This window comes from Pseudorca crassidens, chromosome 2, assembly GCF_039906515.1.
Source record: "Pseudorca crassidens isolate mPseCra1 chromosome 2, mPseCra1.hap1, whole genome shotgun sequence".
Classification (NCBI taxonomy): domain Eukaryota; kingdom Metazoa; phylum Chordata; class Mammalia; order Artiodactyla; family Delphinidae; genus Pseudorca; species Pseudorca crassidens.
The window spans coordinates 24504522-24525662 of record NC_090297.1 but is presented as its reverse complement, the minus strand read 5'-3'; the positions used below and the strand labels follow the sequence as shown (position 1 = coordinate 24525662).

The following is a 21141-nucleotide window of genomic DNA, read 5'->3' as shown; positions in this document are numbered from 1 at the left end:
ACACACATTTCATGTGTCTTTTTTTTTTGCTTTTGTTTTTTTTACATAAATGGAATCATATTGTTCTGCAGCTTGTTTTGGTTTTTTTTTCACTTAACTCTGATAGCCTTGGCCATTTTCCAGCAGGATGCAGGCTGGGACAGAGAGAGGCAGAAGGGCTGTGGGAGCCCTGGAAAAGAAAGAGAGAGAGAGAATGTGTGCGTGTGTTGGGGGTAGAAAGAACTCCCCACAGGTCACTATGCACAGTGGGTGGGAAACCAGGCACAGAAGCCCCCTTCATCAGCTCCCAGAGGACTGTGGTATCTGTCTTTAGACTAGAACTCTATGGAGCCGAAACCACGCCAGCTTGCTCATTGCTGTATACCCGGGCCTGGCACGTAGTAGGTGCTCAAGAAATATTTGTTCGCTGAATTGAGTCCCTTTTAGGCCCATCTTCCCTGACCCTGCCAGAGACTACCTGGTCTCCATGACTGTACTCCTTTTAATCTCTTGCTGGCTGTTTATTTCAACTCATACTCAAATGGCATGGACGCCAGATGGACCCTGGAGATGGGGACAGAGCTCAGAGAAAGAGAGAAGACCCTCTCCTTAGACGAGTCACTGCCCCTCTCTGCTGTCAGTTTGCTCACCTCTCTAATGAGGGGGTTGGACCAACAGATCTCCAGGGGTCCTTCCAGTTCTGCCATCTGCAGCTTCAGTCCCACTACCTCATTTCACGGATGAGGGGCTGAGTCGAGTTTAATTTTGTCAGCTGCCTCAGAAATCCATTGGGAAAAGGGGGGCTTGAGTTTGGGGATGCAGCAAAGGCTGTAGTCATATCCTGAGCACCAACTGTGAACCAAGTACCGGGATGAGAGCTTTACATGCACTGTCCAAATCCTCAGGACGTTTTCCCAGAAAGGGGAGTAACTTGCCTGAGGTCACACAGTGAGTCAGGGACTGAGCTGGGAATGGAACTCAGGTGTGCCTGACCCCCAATGGCGGGTTCTTCCCACCTCAGCATCTGTGTGAACTAATGTCAGTAAAGGAGACCAGGTGCGACCAAACTATTCTCCAGAAACTTCAGGAGCCCCTTCCTCGTCATTCCCCAGACAGCCTGACTTCTGTATCTAAGTCCCCTGGCGATATGGCTGGAATTTTGGACAGGAAAGTAGTTGACTTGCAGAACTGGCTGGCAAGGGCTTGGACACAAGAGGCTTCTGTTGGGTTCTGTGGCCCCAAGCCCAGCCCTCTGCCCGCCCTCTCCCCCAGCCGGCTTCCTGGGGGCCGGGGTGGGCCCATCTGCATTGTTCATTTCTCACTCCCTATCCCCAACCCCCCACCTGGTGTTGGGCTCCTGGGGTTGGCGTCTAGACAGACAAGAGCATCCTACTGAGAGCAGAGGCAGCCCTGACTCAGGGCTGAAAGTTCCCATGGCAACTGCATCCCCCTCAGCTGGCAGCTACCCAATAAATAAATAATCAGGGATGGGGGTGGGGAGCTAAGGGCAGGGGGAGGGGCAGCAGGGGAGCCTCGTGGAAGCCTCACTTCGGAAACAGGGGTGGGTTAGGCTTGAAGTAGACTGGGGGCTGGTATTGCAGTTGGCCAGGTGAGAGAAGGTAGAGGGAGGAAGGTGGCCAGATGTGAGAGAGATTCAGAAAAGCAGAGAGCCAGTTGATGACAGACTGGGAACGCAGGTGAGCAGCAGGAAGACCAGGGCCTACAGCTTACCGTTCTTGGTCATGCAGCCGGACACATCATGGGGCCCACATCACTGCAAATGGACTAGGTTTGGATGTATTAAGTTCGTGATGAACCATCCAATGGGTACTTGGTTATAAAGGGGCTGGAGGCTGAAGGAACTGAAGCTGGGGGGGGGGGGACATGCATTTGCTGGGACACGTGGAGTGTGAAGAGGGGCTGGGCTGTGGCCCTGAGATGCTCTGATACTTAGGGGCCTGACGCGCAGGAGGATAGGCTGCACCGGAATCAGGCCAAGGAGGTGGAGAATGTGTGCTCCAGGCACGGCTCTCGCCGCTGGAAATGCAGCAGTGAACATCCCCACTCTCGTGGAGTTTGCCTTCTAATGCAGGAGGCAGTAAATAAGGAGTGAATAGTATGTTAGTCAGTGATAAGTGCCGTGGAGAAAATAAAGCAAGGGGGGAGGCAGGGAGCTCGGCAGCGGAATGTAATTTTAAATAATGCTGACTCTTCTCACAACCAGATGAAGGAAGTACCATGAATCATACCCATTTTGTTGGTGAGAAAACTGAGGCACAGAGAGGTTAAGTGACTTCCCAGAGTTGTAGAAAAACCAGCGGCACCAGGATTCTAACCCAGCTCTGCTCCTAACCCCTGGACCAAATTGTAGCAACTGGCTGGAGGGGTGAGTAGCAGGGAGGGCATGGAGACCTTTAAACAGTTGTGGATGTAAGAGCATTGGACTAGATAAGGCATTAGTTGGAGGGGGAAGAGGGGACTTTCTATTTATTTTTTTTTGTTTTTTGCTTGTTTGTTTGTTTTTTTGGCGGTACGCGGGCCTCTCACTGTTGTGGCCTCTCCCGGTGCGGAGCACAGGCTCCAGACGTGCAGGCTCAGCGGCCATGGCTCACGGGCCCAGCCGCTCCGCAGCATGTGGGATCTTCCCGGACCGGGGCACGAACCCGTGTCCCCTGCATTGGCAGGCGGACTCTCAACCACTGCGCCACCAGAGAAGCCCAATTTATTTTATTTTAGTCGATTATTCCAGATCTCCAGTGGCCCCAGTCTGCCCCGTGGAGTGACTTTCTCCAGAAGTGCTTGGCTACTTTGCGAGAACTGAGAAAACTATTAATTGGGTTTATCCAGGTGTGGGCTCTTCCTCACAGACGTGATGAAAAGGCAGAGGAGTATGACAGTTTGGGTTACAGGCAAAGCTGATGGTGAAGTGAGGGGTCATGTGATCCCAGCAGGCTGATGGGCCCGTCATCATCGTGAAGGGTGTTGGGAAGGAGCTGGGGTGTCTGAGAGGGGCTCTCAAATTGGCGACTTCGGAGGCAGGGCAGTTATGGGTGATGACGCATTCCAAGAAGTGGCCATGGACAAGGAAGAATGGAAGCAAAGGTCATGGGAGAGGACTTGAGAGGTTAGGGTGCTGGAGGGGATGGCCCCCAGATGTCAGAGTCGACCAGGATGATGCAGCGGTCATGGGATCATTTTCAAGGAAGGGACAAGACCCGGAGGCCAGTGGATGATGGGTCCAGCAGTGGATGAGGGTGGGATAGCCACTGGGTCGCACAGTTCTGCATGCAGTTTGGGGACCCCAGAGGATACCAACCCCACCTTTGGGCCTGAGGAGCATGGGATGAGAGAAGAGAAACAGAGTCACTGAGAAGACTACAGGGAAGACAGCGTCCTTGGATGCAACGTTTAAGGGCTGGGGGGACCCCTTAGGGAAGGCGCCGAGGCCGTAGAGACACTTGCTGGTGTGGAAGGGGTCATGAAAGGGGGCCGGGGGCCAGGGGAGGGCTGGGTCAGAGGAAGCGGCATAGAGCGTTGTGGAGATCAAGGGCAGAGAGGACCAATGGGCAGGAAAGTGGGACTTACTCTGTGGGCATTGACAGATCCAGCCAGGGCTGTGAGGCTGGGGGGACTGGATCTCATCTGTCTTTCTGGGACTACAGTCAGGGGACTCATCCCGCTTATCTGGGGTCCTTGTGACCAGGGGATTGGCTGACCCAGAGGCCATAAGGATTACCCCAGGCTCTCTGGGCTGCATTGATGACAAGAGTGATTCGACCAGATTTGTGCTTTAGAAAAAGCATTTGGTAGGTTGGTAGGCAGCCTCCTTCTGCCAGGAGATGAGGCGGGAGGCTACAGCAGTTGCCCACGGAAGCGTCTGTGCTGGCCCACTTAGGAGAGAGACCCAAGAAGCCAGCCTCACCTAACTTGTAGGCTAACCAGGAAAAAATATCCCTGAAATCACTTTTTTAAAAAAATAATTAATTAATTAATTTGGCTGCGTTGGGTCTTCGTTGCTGTGTGCAGGCTTTCTCTAGTTGTGGTGAGCAGGGGCTACTCTTTGTTGCAGTGCGTGGGCTTCTCATTGCGGTGGCTTGTCTTGTTGGGGAGCACGGGCTCTAGGCTCACGGGCTTCAGTAGTTGTGGCTCGTGGGCTCTAAAGCACAGGCTCAGTAGTTGTGGAGCACGGGCTTAGTTGCTCTGTGGCATGTGGAATCTTCCCGGACCAGGGCTCGAACCTGTGTCCCCTGCGTTGGCCAGGGGATTCTTAACCACTGCACCACCAGGGAAGCCCCCCGAAGTCACTTTTTCCCTCTCAATGCACGTGTACTTGAACTTTTTGCAACGGAGTAGGTTGCTATTGTCTCCACACAGGTCCTCCCATCAAAGTGAAAAAGACACTCTAGGCACTTCCCTGGTGGTCCAGTGGTTAAGACTCCGCACTTCCAGTGCAAGGGGCACAGGTTTCATCCCTGGTTGGGGAAGTAAGATCCCACATGCAGAGCAGTGCGGCCAGAAGGAAGAAGAAAAAAAGAGACACTCCAAGGCCAGTTATGATTTACCACCACTGCAGCCCTGAGATTATTGTTTCTAAACCATTGCAACCAGATGGGGAAGATATTCCTCCTATTTTTTGTTCTTATCTTTATTTGTTAATTACCTGCATGTCACTGCTGCAGAAGCAGGAGTTCTGGAATATTTGCCTTTGTTTTTGAATAAAAGATAACAACTTTAGAATTGGGGTTATTTATAAGACACTGAATCTCAATTAAACTATTTATTTATTTACATCGATTTCTGCACTCACCATTGGAGGGAGAGGCAGCATCGTTCAGGCCTGGGTTATCCCGCTGATCACAGTGGTTTTTAACTGTCCAATTTTCCATCCGTCTCCCCTCCTAGGCTCTGAGTTCCCAAAGGGCAGGGACTGCAACGTATTCATTTCAGCATATCCGCGCCAGCACAGGGTCTGACACAGACTAAACGTTCTGTGAATAAGTAAATGATGTACCCTGGATGGATGAGGGCATGTCAGATGTCAGATGGAGGAGTAAATGGATGTGGATGGCGCTTTGATGAATGAGTGGGCAGTTGTTGGATGGGAGGCTGGAGGGAGGCTGGAAGGATGGCTCAGAGTGACAAGAACAGCCAGTGTTCCATATTCAGTGGAAAGAGAGATCCCTTTGGGCCAGTCAGGAGGTCTTCCTAGGAACGGAGAAAATTGTGCTATGTTTTGAAAACCAAGGAGGACTTGGATATAAGGAAAGGGAAATGATGGTGGATCCTCAACTGTTATTTCAGCTGCTTGGGGGCAGGAACTGGCTGGGAATAAAGAATTGAGCCAGATCCTAGCAGCCTTCAAAGCCCAACTAAGAAGCTTTGACTGTTAGGTCTCCTACTAATTAACCACCATATATTAAGTCTAATTATTAGTTTATGTGATGTCTCCATATCCTCACAACAACTTCTCAGGGGAGGGATTATCTTCCCCATTTATAGTTAAAGAAATAGGCTCAGAGAGGGAAAGTAATTTGCCCTAAGTCACACAGCAGAACTGCAGTTTGAACTTGAGTTTTGGTGACTCCAGTGCTGCTCACTTTATCAATGAGGTCCCTGAGAACACAGGAGTTTTGAGCTAGGGCCAGAGTGGGGGTAGGGGTGATGTCAGGTTTAGGTAGTTGTATCCAGGCAGGGTGTCTCCCCAACTACACTCTGAGCCTGGGCAACTCTGTCTCACCCTCCTTGCCAGGACCCTGTGCCAGCTGAACCGAGAGCATCCAGCTGGACCGCAAACCACCAGGACTCCCTACGGCCTAACAGAGTCAGGGTAGAAAGGAGAAGAGAAGTGGGGCAGGAGCTCTGGGGAGGGGAAGCAGCCTGGGGAGTTTCTCCCCCAAGGTTGGCAGGCCACTGGATTCAAAACCAGAAGGGCCCTTAGAGGTCATTTAGTCTGGCAGCCTCTATGTAAGAGGATCTCATGACCCACAGAGAAGGCAGCCTGCCCAAGTAAGCCAGGAACCAGTGTCAGACTCTCAACCAGAAACCACATGTCTTAACTCCCGAGCCAGTGCCAACTGGGAAAGGTGGTGTGTTGGTGCCAAGGTGGGACAGGAGGCAGACAAAGGCAGAATGGCTCTCTGGCTCTGCCACCAACCTGCTGTGTGACCTTGGGCAAGTCACTTCCCCTCTCTGAGCCTCATGGTTTCTTTCTTCTGAGTTAATGATCTCAGCAGTGCCTTTCTGCCAAGAAGTATCCAGTGAGAGATGAACTTGGAAGGCTCTTTACAATCTGCAGAGCTCTGGGAGGGGAGTCACCAGCAAGAGGCAGGCTGGTGCCAGGTGGGTGGGTGCCAGGGTTGGGCCTGCAGCTTCCTGGGTCTCTGCCCAAGCTTTGCCATCTGTGTGGTACCATCAGCTCCATCTCCTCTTGCCTCCCTGCCAGGAAAAAGGCTTCTGGGATCTTCTTACTTTATCAGGATCTTTCTTCCTCCCTAGGCAGACCCTCTTCTCTCTCCTTCTATGTAGTCAGGACTCTTGGGTGCAAGTGACAGAATCAGAAGTACAAGTAGGGAGAATTTGTTTAGGCATGGCTAGATCCTCAGACCTAAAACGATGTCTCCCAGACACTCCCCTTGTTTGTTCACTCTTCCTTCCTCACTCTCTTTCCTTTAGCTTTGGCTTCCTCCTCAAGCCGGCTGTCCCCCAGGTGGTGGCAAAGACAGCCACCAACAGCTCTCAGCTGACACTATGCCCATCCAGGTATCTTGGCAGGTGGCATCTCTGTCCTGATGCCCCAGCAAGTATCCAGGATAACTCTCAGGGCGCAGGCTGAGTGCCCATCCCTGGACAGATCACTGTGTGTTGCCTATTTGCTTAGACTTGGGTCACTAGCCCACTGCAGAAATTAGAAGTGGGGGGACTTCCCTGGTGGCGCAGTGGTTAGGAATCTGCCTGCCAATGCAGGGGACACGGGTTCAAGCCCTGGTCCAGGAAGATCCCACATGCCGTGGAGCAACTAAGCCCGTGCGCCACAACTACCGAGCCTGCGCTCTAGAGCCCATGAGCCACAACAACTGAGCCCGCATACCACAACTACTGAAGCTCACGTGCCTAGAGCCTGTGCTCTGCAACAAGCGAAACCACTGCAATGAGAAGCCCGCGCACCGCAACAAAGTGTAGCTCCCACTCGCCGCAACTAGAGAAAGCCTGCACACAGGAACGAAGACCCAACACAGCCAAAAATAAATAAATTAAATAAATAAATTTATTTAAAAAAAAAAAGAAATTAGAAGTGGGCTCAGCCCCACCCAAGCCACATGGACTGAGGGTCTGGGAGGCAGTTTCCAAAACAAAGAGATAAGTTCTGTCAACAGAATAAGGAATATGGGACAGTCAATAACAACTGGTATCCTTGGTACCTTTGTTCCTAAATGTATCAGCTGAAAGGTTGAACCAGGGGCTTCTGGAAAGGGAGTGTTGATTGAGTCCTATATCAGTTACCTTTTGCTGCGTAACAAATCCCTCCAAAATGTAGTGGTTTAAAACAGCCATTTTAGGGAATTCCCCGGTGGTCCAGTGGTTAGGACTCAGCACTTTCACTGCCATGGTCCTGGGTTCGATCCCTGGTCAGGGAACTAAGATCGTGAAAGCTGCGTGGCACAGCCAAAAATTGAAGAAAAATAATAGTAAAAACTAAAACAACCATTTTATTTAGCTCACGATTCTGTGGGTCAGCTGGGAGATTTTTTGGTCTGGCGACCTGTCTTTGGTCAGTTGGTGGGTTGGCTAGCATCTGAATGATCTAGGATGGCCTCACTCGTGTGTGTTGATGGTTGACTGTCTGTCAGCTGGGGTGCCTTGGTTCTTTTCTCTGTGGCCTCTCTTCCTCCAGCAGGTCGGCTTGAGCTCTTTCACAAGGTGTTCTCTGTGTTACAAGTATAACAAGTGGGCAAGCTCCAATGCACCGGCGTTTTTCAAGCCTTCACTTGCTTCCTCTTTGCTAAAGTTCCCTTGAACAAAGCAAGTCACGTGACCAAGCACAAAATTAGTGTGGGAGGGCACTGCTAAAGAGCATGGAAGTAGGAAGAGAAAGAATTTGAGGCCAATTGTGCAACCTACTACAGCTCCCTCAGCGACAGGGAGTGAAAAAAATCCCTTTTCTCTGTAGCCCATGGATCCCGTGGGCCAGGGCAACCTCCAGATAGGGGTCCTTGGAAGAACGTGACCGAGCCCCCGGGCTTCCCCGGGGTCTCCAGGGCCCTGGCTCAGCCCTAGGCCAGAGCTAGGGGGAGGCAGTCTGGATCCTGACCACGGGCAGAGACCCGCCCCCCAGGAAAAGTATAGATGCCAATGGGGAGGCTTCTTGGCAGGGAGGAAGGCGTTCTGAACCCCGGCTCCCATCTCCCTTTAGCCCACCCCAAAGTGATGAACAGGGCTCTGTCCCGCTCATCCTCACAGACCTGTCCTCACCTCCCAGCATCCCTTTGGTACTGCGGGGCTGGGATGGCGCTGAGACTTGTGTATAATCAGGTCATTGTTCCTCATCACCATGGTAACTGGTGTCACCTGCTCCACAGGGTTGAAAAGGAGTACCTGTCCTCCTTTTTTAGGTGGTGACTGTGGCCTCAGCCTGCTCTTTCCCACAGGTGGCTGCGTTGGAGCGGCAGATCTTTGACTTCCTGGGCTACCAGTGGGCTCCTATCCTAGCCAACTTCCTGCACATCATGGCAGTTATCCTGGGCATCTTTGGTACCGTGCAGTACCGCTCCCGGTACCTCATTCTGGTATGGCTCACTTGGCCTCTCCACAAGCCAACCCCCTCTTCTCATCCCCATCCGTTCCCACCTTGTTCTCCAGCCAAAGCTGCCCTCCACCCTGGGCACCTAGACCCCTGCCTCTGGCTGGGCTCCAGCCCAGCTGGTGATGTGGATGTTCAAATCCCAATGCTTCTTTGCTCAGTGGAGACAAAATTAGTATTTTTCCTAAAGAATTTTCTACAGAAAATTCCAAATATTAACAAGGTATATCATTTAGTGAGTGCCTACCGTATTCCAGGCACGTGCTAAGAGTTTCACCTGCTTTACTTATCTTTACGACAGCCCTGCGAAGTATATCTTATCTCCATTTTGCAGATGAGGAAATGAGGCTCAGAAAGGTGACAAGGCTTCCTAAAGTCACACAGCTAATAAGTGGCAGGGTTAGAGCATCCTGTCCAGAGCGAAGGCTCCTGCCGCATCACCACGCTGCCCAGTAAGCCCGTGCGAGGGCTGGACTTCGTCTTGTTTGGTTTCTCAAGCTGCTTCAGGAAGGCTTGGCTTCTGTCCCTTGATGTTCATCAAAAATGTGGTCTAGTGTGGCTAGTGTGGCCTTGAGGCCAGTGCCTCCTGTGCCCCAATCCCAGGAGTGCATTATGTCCGTGGCTCCCTCCTCCTACTTCCTCTTTCCAAGCTCTGGTCCTTGATTATCAAACTCCTGTTTTCAACTAGTCTCATCCTTGTCCCTTGCTCTTCCTCAGTGACTCATTTATACACCTCTCTTGAGGGAAAAGGCTTTCCGATAGATTTACGACAGAAATGCTTGACACCCAAAGTAACAATGCCATGTAATGTCATGCCCCCCCCCCCAGAGCCCACTCGCGCTCATTCTAGGGCTTCTCCACACCTCCCACGGGCTCAGTTCCAGAAGCCAGGTGAACAGGGCCCTTCCAAAGCTCTCCCTCACCTGAGATAAGAGGACCCTTCTCTCCAGTTCTCAGGAAAGCCCCCGGCACCACTGTAAACGGCACTGTCTGCCAGACGGCTGCCACTGGCTTAGGCATGGAATTTGGGTGGAAATATCCAGCTCCTCTCTAGTTCTTTGCCGTGGGTAGGATGCCATCTGGTGTCTGTGGTTCTCTGCAGAGTGGATAGGATTAGCTACCAGAGGACTTAGGTTTGCATGCCAGCTCTACCTCTTCCTAGCTGTGTGATCTTGGAAAATGTCAACCTCTCTGAGCCTTAACTTAGTTATCTTTAAAGAGAAAGACAGCGCCTTCCCTGCAGGGCTCTAGTAAGGACTGGATGGTTGTAAAATGATGTGTAAACTATATTGCTTTCTGAGTGAGGCACTGTCATAGTTTCCCCTACAAAGGTCTCCTCCGTCCATTGACCCGCCCCATCCCCACTCCTCCAGGCCCCACCCTGATCCCACCTCTGCTTTCCCCAGTATGCAGCCTGGCTGGTGCTTTGGGTTGGCTGGAATGCGTTTATCATCTGCTTCTACTTGGAGGTCGGACAGCTGTCCCAGGTAAGCCTCAGGCCTGGCAGTGCCAGAGAGCAGAGACTGACCTTTCCCATCCCCTGCCCCGAGGGCTCCTGTGGTGTGGATCTCAGGGGCATCACCTCTTGAAGAGACCGCCCTCTACACATTCGAGTAATCCGTGCTCCCTGTCCCCTATCCCTACGTTTTCATTTCTGGCATCCTCTGTACTTCTTAAAAACAAGTGATGGGGAATTCCCTCGCGGTCCAGAGGGTGGCTCACCCTCTCTGAGCTTCAATTTCGTCATCTAGTAAGTATAGTGAATAGGAACCCCAATTTCATGTGGTTGCTGAGGGGATGAAAGGAGATCGAACGTCTCAGTGCTTGGCACCAAGTCAGCATGCAGTGAATATTTGTTAACAGACTTCCTGAGTGCATGGACTGAGGAAAACAGATGCGCACGTGGGTAAGAACTTCTGATGTAGGCCAGCCCCTTCTCCATTTCAAACGGGGAGACCAAGGTCTAAAGAGGTTTGCCCAGGGTCACACACAGGGAGCAGTGGAGAGGCTGAATGGGCTGTGAAGGGGTCTGTATTGAGGATTTCACCAACAGCTGGATAATTGGACCCCGTCACCATTAATGTCCCTTCCAGCCCTGAAATTCTGAGACTCCTGTGGGTTTGAACCAGCCCCTTCCATCTCTGATAGAGGAGTGAGGCCTGCATGGTCATCAAGCGCCACCTACTGGCCAAATGTAGACTTGCAGATACAGACTTCCTCCATACCTTTCGCAAATCAAGCCAGGAAAGGAAGCTGTTACAACAACCCAGGTGTGAAGCAGACCTTATATAAAGTCTTCTGGAGGGAATTCCCTGGGGGTCCGGTGGTTAGGACTCGGCACTTTCACTGCCGGGGCCCGAGTTCGATCCCTGGTCAGGGAACTAGGATCCCACAAGAAGTGCGGTGCTGCCAAAAAAAAAAAGAAGTCTCCTGGAGCCTGGGGAGGATTTCCGCCCCACCCCCACCGCCTCCGGCCCAAGCTCAGTATCCTAGGCCCCTCTGCCCCTAGGACCGGGACTTCATCATGACCTTCAACACATCCCTGCACCGCTCCTGGTGGATGGAGAACGGGCCAGGCTGCCTGGTGACACCTGTCCTGAACTCCCGCCTGGCCCTGGAGGACCACCATGTCATCTCGGTCACCGGCTGCCTGCTTGACTATCCCTACATTGAAGCACTCAGCAGTGCCCTGCAGATCTTCCTGGCTGTGAGTTGTCCTGTCCCCCTGCCTGTCTCAGCCCTGCCCTAGGCACTTTACACACACAGTTACATGATCCTCTTTCCTCTTAACAAGCCAGTAAGGTATTGCCCAGGTCCAACTGGGGAAACTGAGGCTCAAAGAGGTAAAATAATTACTTGTCCAAAATCATACTCCCAGAACGGAGAATAGAACCAGGCATATTAAGTTTAAGGCGCAGTCATTTGACTTGGAGTTGTTATGGGTTTGCCTTCCTCTTAGCACGCATGGACCCCCCAGCGGGGGTGGGCAGGGCCAGGCAGGGGGTGAAGGAAGAGCTTCCCTCTCCTCCCTCCCTCCCTCCCTGACGCGCTGTGTCCTCCCCCAGCTGTTCGGCTTCGTGTTCGCCTGCTACGTGAGCAAAGTATTCCTGGAGGAGGAGGACAGCTGTGAGTGCGGAGCCCCTAGGGAACTGGGGAAACCTGGCCGCGTGCCACGCCACGCAGTCAGCACCCTGGACAGGGGCCAGAGCAGGAGGGAGCCCTGGGTTATTTAAGGCAGCGGTCCCCAACATTTCTGGCACCAGGGACCGGTTTCATGGAAGACAATTTTTTCCGTGGACGGGGGGGTGGGGGGGTGCTTTCAGGCTGATTCAAGTGCATTGATTTATTATGGCCTCTGTGCAGTCAAACCTCTCTGCTAATGATAATCTGTATTTGCAGCTGCTCCCCAGCACTAGCATCACGGCCTCAGCTCCACCTCAGATCATCAGGCATTAGATTCTCATAAGAAGCGTGCAACCTAGATCCCTCGCATGCGCAGTTCACAGTAGGGTTCTTGCTCCTATGAGAATCTAATGCCACTGCTGATCTGACAGGAGGCGGAGCTCAGGCGGTAATGCGAGCGATGGGGAGCGGCTGTAAATACAGATGAAGCTTCGCTTGCTTGCCTGCCGCTCACCTGCTGTGTGGCCCAGTTCCTAACACCAGTACCGGTCTGTGGCCTGGGGGTTGGGGATCCCTGATTTAGGGGGCCCCTCTGGGGGCTGGGGAAGAAGAGGCAGCAGGGTGAGTGGGGATCTGCATAGCCAGCCCATTCTGGGCTGAGGCCCAGACGCCCAGGTGCCCGATCCAAGGCTCCAGCACTGCCCCCCTACCTGCCCCTCTTAGGCCCCTTCCTGTCGCTCTGAGGGGCTCCACAGCCCCACTCCTGTCAAGCACCAACCATTCCCAGTTCGTCCCACTCCCACCCCCAACGGGTCTTGCCTCTCCGCACCCTTCTCCCTTAAAGGGCCACCCTCCCCATCCACCCCCCAGCTCTCTATCCTCTTGGGCCTTGGCCCGTCCATCAGGACACTGGAACAAAGCCCAAACCCTAAGGCCCTGTACAGGGTCTGGCCTCAGATTCCTCCCTTTCAGGACCCAGCCTCCCTTAACTTGCCCGCTTCACAGGCCCGTCTCTAACCACGTGCCGTCTGCCCTTCCGCAGTTGATTTCATCGGCGGTTTTGACTCCTATGGATACCAGGCGCCGCAGAAGACGTCGCATTTACAACTGCAGCCTCTGTACACGTGGGTCACGGCGCGGAGCAGGGTGGGGTGGAGGGACCCCGGCTCGGGCGTTAGTGTAGGAGAAAGAAGGGGAGGGAGGAGCGGAGAGGGCAGCCGGATCTCTCCGCCTCCCTACTTAGGGGTCCACTTCCCTAACCTGCCTTTGTTTCCTGCAGGGCGGGGTAGTAGCTTCTGCCCCACGACCACCCCCGCGGCTAGACTGACCGCCGCAGCCGCGAGCTCTGGCCAAGATGGCAGGCGTGCCCCCTGGCGGCTCGCTGACCGGACTGCAGCCTGGGTCGGCTTGACATGGGTCCGAAGCAGACATGGACTTGGCGCTTAGCCGCCTGGACTTAAGGGGTGGGGCGGGGGTGGGGCGGGGGTGGGGCGGGGGAGGGGGTTCGCGGGGTTTGTATTTTTTTATCTCCACCTTGGCGTGTGCCGGAGCCTCCCGCCCTTCTCCAGCCTCTCCCTTTCACCCTTCTTCACCCAGCATCCTGTCCCCTGTCCAGAGAGAAAGGACAGGACAGACAGACTCACCCCCATCTCACCACATTCATTCACCAGCCCTGGGGAAAGTTACCCTGAACTAGAAGCAGGAGTTCTGGGTTCTAATCGCAGCTCCATCACTAACTCTCTATGTGACATCTGGCAAAGCCCTTACCCTCTCTGGGCCTCAGTTTCCGACCTCAAATAATTAAAATAATCCCTTCGTAAATGGAGCTCTTTCTAGCCTTTTCATTTGACTCTCAATTCCCTGGACTATACTGGGATTTTACATAATCCCCATTTTGCAGATACGGAAACTGAGGCCCAGAGATGTAAAGCAATTTGCTTGAGGCCACACAGCTGGGCTTTTGGTGGCGGCAGGCCTTGAATATGATCTGTAGTTTCAGACTCCAAAACCCATTTCCAAGCCCCCTTCTAGCTTGGACACTCTAGAACCCACGTGATATACACCACACATACCACCACCACCACTTGCTAACTCCTCTCTTAAAGCAATATATTCGTTCTCTTGCTGGGAACAGGATGGACGGATCCCAGAGCCCTGAATTCAGCCTGACCCACAGGGAAGCCTTCTTAGACTCGGCCCCTGTCCACCCTTGGCAAAGCTTTCAAGCTCTCTCTAGCAAAGGGGGGACACGACTCAGTCGCCCCACCCCCTTCCGCGTCCCTGAGCCTGCTGCACCCATGATCCCCCACCCCTTCAGCAACTCTGCCAACCCCTGGTGGCTCCATCCACCTCACCAGCTGGAAGACCTGTGGTTCCGGAGTGGAAAAGGGCTCATCTGTGCTGCCTGGTCAACAGTGTTCAAAGATCACCAGTGTTGATGATCACGCCGGTGTCCAGAAGCAACCTCTAACAAATCCAGAAGTTGTTCTGAAGAGGCAGAATGGGGGTGGGGGTCATAGTGGGGGGTCTGGAGGGCCAGCACCCTTCCTTAAGAGCAAGTAGAGATGAGGGCCCATTCTCCTCGCCTCCCTCCACAGACCCCTCTGAGGACCCTGCGTCCTGTGCGCTGGCTGGTGAATCTCAGGGCAGGAGGATCAGGCCTCAGCTTCCAGTTTGTGAAGTAGGAGTGGTCCTGGCTTAGGAAGGAGGGTGGGAGGCACGGGGGAACCAGATGGAAATACAGACGGTTGCACACCTGAGCCCATCCATGGGGACCATTCCTTGCTCTCCACCCTCTGATCTAGCATTCCGTCCCATCTAAGGCCAAAATATCCTGAACTTGGACCCCACCCCACCATCCCATCTGCAGGTCTGTGCCAAAGAGCCTAACCCAGGAGTCCCTCTGGTCACTACAGGGCCCAAGGTCCCAAATGGTGAGCCTGTTAGCTATGGGTACAGCTCAGGAGGGCAACAGTTCCCTTCAGGCGTGGCTGCTGCTCTGCTCCTGGACCAAGTCCTGCCTCCAGCCCTCTCTTCTCAGAGCCACCCCCAGCCAGCTGTCATCTCACCCCCAAACCCCTTTCTATTCAACGACTTGAGCCACTGGTGCTTTGAAGCCTTTTGTTTTTGTAAGATGGTTTTTTCAAGGAGACTGTTTTCTTCTCACTGGGACCTTGCAAGGCAGGGAGTGTTGCCCTGGTTTCTGTGCAGGTGGGTTGATTAAAGATGGTGTTTTCCAACTTCCCTGGTGGTGCAGTGGTTAAGAATCCGCCTGCCAACACAGGGGACATGGGTTCGAGCCCTGGTCCAGGAAGATCCCACATGCCACGGAGCAACTAAGCCCGTGTGCCACAACTACTGAGCCTGCACTCTAGAGCCCGTGAGCCACAACTACGGAGCCCACGTGCCACAACTACTGCAGCCCTCGTGCCTAGAGCCTGTGCTCTGCAACAAAGAGAAGCCACCACGATGAGAAGCCCATGCACTGCAACAAAGAGTAGCCCTCGCTGCAACTAGAGAAAGCCCGTGCGCAGCAACAAAGACCCAACACAGCCAAAAAATAAATTAATTAATTAAAAAAGATGGTGTATTCTTCTCCATCTTTCTGTCCTGCCCTGTGAGTCGGCAGGGTCTTCTAAGGGAGAAGTCTTTGCATGGAGGGTGGGCAGAGGTTGGGAATCTGTCATTGTCATTATCAGACATTGCTGGGGCACTGGCCTGTCCCTCTGGCTGGCTGTGTAGCTTTGGGCAAGTCACACTCCCTCTCTTTCCTCATCCATAAAATGCAGAGAAGGGATTAAATCAGTGGGTTCCCAAAACTGGCTTTGCAATCCCTTGGAGAGCTTTCATTTTTCCGATTAAGTGCATTTTAAGGTTATGCTTTCAAATATCCTTTGCATCCTGGTTCTGTCCTCTTCCTAAAAATTCGGTTCCTGACTTGGAATAAGCTGGCAGACAGTACTTTAGACACAGATTCCTGCATCCCAACTGGGACATCCTGGCTCCTTTTCTGACTGTACAAGAAGAATCAGTATTTTGAATTTTAAAATTTTACTTTTGTGTGTGAATAGGTAATAAGTATATGTGGTACAGGATTCAGAAAGTTCCAGGGGGCTATATACTCTCACTTATTTTTCATATCTTTCTGAAGATAGTCAAAAATTTTTTAATTATATAAAATTTTTTTTCCCTTTTTCACACAAATGGAAACATATTTTACTCACTCTTCAACTCCCTGCTTCTTTCACCTAACTCTGAATCTTGGAAATCTTCTCCCAATGACACACGTGGCGCTACCTCCCATTCTTCCACAATGATTTGGTAGAATTGGGATTTTTAAGATCCCCAGGTGACCTTGATGCAGTTAGGGGCCAAGAGCCAGAGGTTCTACATAAGGATGCCCAGGTCCTCTATTCAAACCTCTGTGGACCATTCCTGGTTGTGGAGTCAGAGGGAAATAAGGAGTTTATGGTCTAGTGGGGAGCCCAGGGGGTGAGCAGGCAGGAGTTGGCGCTGATAGCAGGTGGTCGATGCTGAGGACAGTTTAGCGTGAAAGGTGGTGGTTAGTAGGAGCTCGGGAAAGAGGTGATCTGAACATCCTGGATGGACCAACAGCACGAGCAGAGGTGTGGAGGGAGGAAAACCCGTAGTGTCTGGGGTAAAAATGGCCAGAGACGAACTAGCTGGAGGGAGCCTCAGTGGGGAATGTATTCGTTTTCTATCGCTGTCATAAGTTATCACAACTTTAGTCTCTTAAAGCAGTATACATTTGTTATCTTACAGTTCAGTACAAGTCCAACATGGGTCTCACTGGGGTAAAATCAAGATGTCTGGAGGGCTGCATTTCTTTCTGGAGTCTCTAGGGGAGAATCCGTTTCCCTTTCTAGCTTCTAGAGGCTATATGCATTTCTTGGCTCGTGGCCCCTTTCCGCCATCTTCAAAGTCAGCAACATCACAGCCCTCTGACCTTTTGGATTTTTCCCTGGCCGTGCAGCATGTGGGATCCTAGTTCCCTGACCAGGGATCGAACCCGCGCCCCCTTGCAGTGGAAGTGTGGAGTCTTAACCATTGGACCACTAGGGAAGTCCCAATCTCTGACCCCTTTTCCATCACATCTCTCTAACCACAGCCAGGAAAGGTTCTCCACTTATAAGGATTCGTGTCATTGGATTGGGCCCACTCGAATAATCCAGGATAATGTCTTCCTCTCAAAGTCCTTAATTCCATCTGCAAAGTCCCTTTTGCCATGTAATGCATTCACAGGTTCCAGGAATTAGAATGTGAACCTCTTTGCGGGGCCATTATTCTGCCTTCCCAGGGAAGGAGTCATGTCTAGAAGCCCTGAATGTCAAACCAGAGTGCATCGGCCTGGTGTGATGGCAGGGGGAACTATTGAAGGATTTTGAGCAGAAGCTACTCAATTAGAACTGTTCTGTAGAGACAGCTGGCAGGGCTGGAAGGGTGGGTTGGAGGAAGGAAGCAGGAAGCAGTGTTTTGTCTGGAAGAGGCCTAGGGTTCCTTACTTCCCTGTGTAAATGTGTGTTCTTGTGGGTATGTGTGTAAACTTGGGAGGTAAATGTCAGCATGAACTTCAGGTGTCAGACATCCCTGGGTCCCCGTTCATCACTCTGCAACCAGTCAAGCTGGCCTTCCCACAAAGCCCCGTGGGGCTCCTGCCATCCTGGGGCCATCTCCCGGCAACATCTGCACGTTCGAATAATCCAGGTAGGACATACCTTCCAATAACTGCTGGGTCATAACGGTGCCCAAGTCATTCTTTTTTTTTTTTGATGTGGACCATTTTTAAAGTCTTTATTGAATTTGTTACAGTATTGGTCTGTTACATGTTTTTGTTTTTTTGGCCCCAAGGCACGTGGGATCTTAGCTCCTGACTAGGGATCGAATCCACACCCCCTGCATTGGAAGGCTAAGTCTTTTTTTTTTTTTTTTTTTTTTAAGAAGATGTTGGGGGTAGGAGTTTATTAATTAATTAATTTATTTTTGCTGTGTTGGGTCTTCGTTTCTGTGTGAGGGCTTTCTCTGGTTGTGGCAAGCGGGGGGGCCACTCTTCATTGCGGTGCGCGGGCCTCCCACTATCACGGCCTCTCTTGTTGCGGAGCACAGGCTCCAGACGCGCAGGCTCAGCAGTTGTGGCTCACGGGCCCAGCTGCTCTGCGGCATGTGGGATCTTCCCAAACCAGGGCTCGAACCCATGTCCCCTGCATTAGCAGGCAGATTCTCAACCACTGCGCCACCAGGGAAGCCCGGAAGGCGAAGTCTTCCACTGGACCACCAAGGAAGTCCCCCCAAGCCATTCTTTGAAGCACTAGAATACAAATTCCCCAAGGTGCATTTGACAAGCATAAGAGTCTCCTGGGATTTGTAGACAGACTACTGTTTGCTTGAATGCGCTGGAATTGGGTCTTGCTGTTTCTAAACAGACTAGGCATGAGGGAGGGCCTGACACCAAGACCTTATTGCCTTATAAGATTCAGTACTCCACAGGCATGGCCCTGGACAGGGTTTCTCAAACTTGCAGAGCATAAGCATCTCTTAAAAATACAAATTCCTTCGCCAAAAGAAAAAAAAAATCCAAATTCCTGAGCCTGATCTGAGCCACACTGAACCAACATCTGGGCAGTGGAAGGAACTTGTGTTTTTCACTAGTGCCCCAGGTGATCCAGGTTTGGGAAATCCTAGACCCAGGTAAAGAGGCATTCAAACACTTGAAACTTGCCCTCCTCCAGTGTCATGGAAGGCCTACCAAATTACGCCTGCCAGCTCCCTCACATCAGAACTCGACTCTAAGACTCTCTCCCCCAAGTTTAATTGCATTTGTTAATAATTGTTATAGTCTTAAATTTTTAAAAAATGGGTTAATAATTTCAAAGTCTAGGATCAACTCTTGAACTTAACCATTGACAACTTTACCACTTGGTTAGTTTGAGCAAAGGCAGGTCTGAGTTTGCCTGCCACCACCTGTGCCGGGGACCACACCCCACCCTGAGCCTTGCTTCCAGGGATTCAGCGATTCAACCAGACTGATCAGGCCCAGGCCGACTGGGGCTGCAGAGAGAGCCCTGTGCTGGGCATCCACTACTGAAATACTCCAAAACTGAAGTCTGAGTTCTTCCTCTGCCCCTTTCTCATCCTGGGACCTGGGGCCACTCCTCCCGCCTCCGGTCTTGGTTACTTCAGTGAAATGAGAGGGGTAGACTTTGCAGAATATTCCTGGGCTTCTTTACTGCTGACCTGGAACAGGGCTTCTCCATCCTAACTGTACTTGGGATGTCTTTTTAAAATACAGATTTCTGGGCTCCACTCATGTACCAGATTCTAATTCATTGGACCCAAAGCATCTGAATTCATCCTTCAAATATTTATTAAGAACTTACTATGTGCCAGGCACTGAGGATACAGCAGTGAGCAAAACAGAACGTAATCCCTGCTCTCGTAGGGGATATCTATGGAAGCAGACATACATAGGTAAACCAGTAAAGTATATGGTGTGTCAGATAAGTGTCATGGAGCAAAACAGGGCAGGGAAGGGAACACAGGATAGGGATTGATTCTGGTTTTAAATTGGACATCAAGTTAGTCAGGAAGGTCTCACTGAGAAAAAGTTTTGATAAAATACCTGAAGAAGAAGACAAAGGGAACAGCAAGTGCAAAGGTTCTGAGTCAGAGCCTGAATACTGGAGGGAAGCAAGGAGGCCAGGGTGGTTCAAAGCAAGGAAACGAGAGAGTGGTAGATGAAGTCCGAGAGGTAAAGGGGTGGGGGGAGTGTCAGGTGCTGTATTGGCTTGAAGAACACCATAAGGGCTTCAGTTTTTAATCTGAGATGGGAAAACACAGAGCTGGGAAGAATCCCTTTGGCTACTGTGTGGAGAACACACTGTAAGGGGTCAAGGGCTGAAACACAGAGACCAGGTCAGAATACTATCAAGATAATCCAGGTGTGGGATGGTGGTGCTTGGTCAGAATGGCAGCAGTGGAGGAGATGAGACACGGCTGGATTCCAATATATTTTGAGTGTAGGACCAAGAAGATTTGCTGGGGGGGTGGCTGTGGGATGTGAATGAAAGAGCAGAGTCACACAGGACCCCAAGGTTTTCAGCCTGAGTGAGCAGAAGGATGGAGTTGCCCTTGCGATGGGATGACATCAGGAGGAGAAAGTTTGGGGACAGACTCCCGTGTTCTGGTTTTGGACACCTAAAGTTTGAGATGCCTGTTAGGCATTCAAGTGGAGATGTCAGGGAGGCAGTTGGGTATAAAAGAGGAGAGTTCTGGGCTGAAGATAGGAAGTTTGGAATCATTGATGTTGAGATGGTGTTTCAAGTCGACAATAGATAAAATCACCAAGAGAGTGAATGTAGACAGGGAAGAGGGTTGAAGACAGTCCTGGGGCACTTGTACATTTGGAGCTGGAGAACATTAGGAGGAACCAGCAGAGAAGGCTGAGGTAGGCAAACCAGGGAGCTGATACAAACTAGCATTTTGAGTTCACTCAGTTTACTGATTTCACTCTCTAGCAAGAAATGTTTACTGAGCACCTCTTATATTCCAGGCACTGTTCCAGACACCGAGGCTACAGCAATGAACAACGCACACAACGCTTTAGCTTTCTCTCTTACAATTTAGCTTCTAGGCAGAATTGACATATATTTTCTTGTTTAGTCTTCCTAACAATCCTAAGAAGTTCCATTACCACCATCTTATAGATGGAGTCACTAAAGCTGGGAGAGATTAAGTCACCTGTTCAAAGTTACCCAGCTAGTAAGTGGCAGAATCAGCATTTAAATCCAGCCACTCTGACCCCTGACTCATTATCTAACCACTGAACACATACTGCCTCATGGGGAGGGCTGAGAACCACTGCTCTAGGATAACAGAGGGCTGAGAACCACTGCTCTAGGATACTCTTAGCTTTCTACTGCTGTATAGCAAATTACCCCAGAACTTAGCAGCTTAAGTCAACAAACACTGTCTTAAAGTTTATGGGTCAGAAATTCGGGAGCAGCTTAGCTGGGTGGTGCTGACCAGGGTCTCTCATGAACTTGCAGTTTAGAGTTAGGTCAGGGCTGCAGATGTGTGAAGGCTTGGCTGGGCTGGAGGGTCCACCTCCAAGATTGCATAATCACGTGGCTGTTGATAGAAGGCGTCAGTTCCCTTTCACATGGAGGAAGTGAGCCACAGAAAAAGTGGATCCAGAGCAAGTGATCTGAGAGAAAGAGAGAGCAAGG

General features: G+C 51.5%; 1 protein-coding gene across 4 annotated transcripts in view; it reads left to right on the top strand.

Annotated features, from left to right (window-relative positions):
* NKAIN1 (sodium/potassium transporting ATPase interacting 1) overlaps window positions 1–19223 on the top strand; it is a 49720-nt gene extending 30497 nt beyond the window's left edge. For 3 of the 4 annotated variants that reach the window (XM_067725203.1, XM_067725202.1, XM_067725205.1), the window contains 5 exons: window positions 8625–8762; window positions 10183–10263; window positions 11286–11483; window positions 12942–13023; window positions 13179–19223. In XM_067725203.1, the coding sequence (XP_067581304.1) occupies window positions 8625–8762; window positions 10183–10263; window positions 11286–11483; window positions 12942–13023; window positions 13179–13345 (666 nt within the window). In that variant the 3' untranslated portion in view covers window positions 13346–19223. Of the gene's footprint in view, window positions 1–8624; window positions 8763–10182; window positions 10264–11285; window positions 11484–11841; window positions 11903–12941; window positions 13024–13178 lie in introns of all 4 variants that reach the window. The other variant, XM_067725204.1, reaches the window with a different exon arrangement.
* The last annotated feature ends 1918 nt before the right edge of the window (window positions 19224–21141 follow it).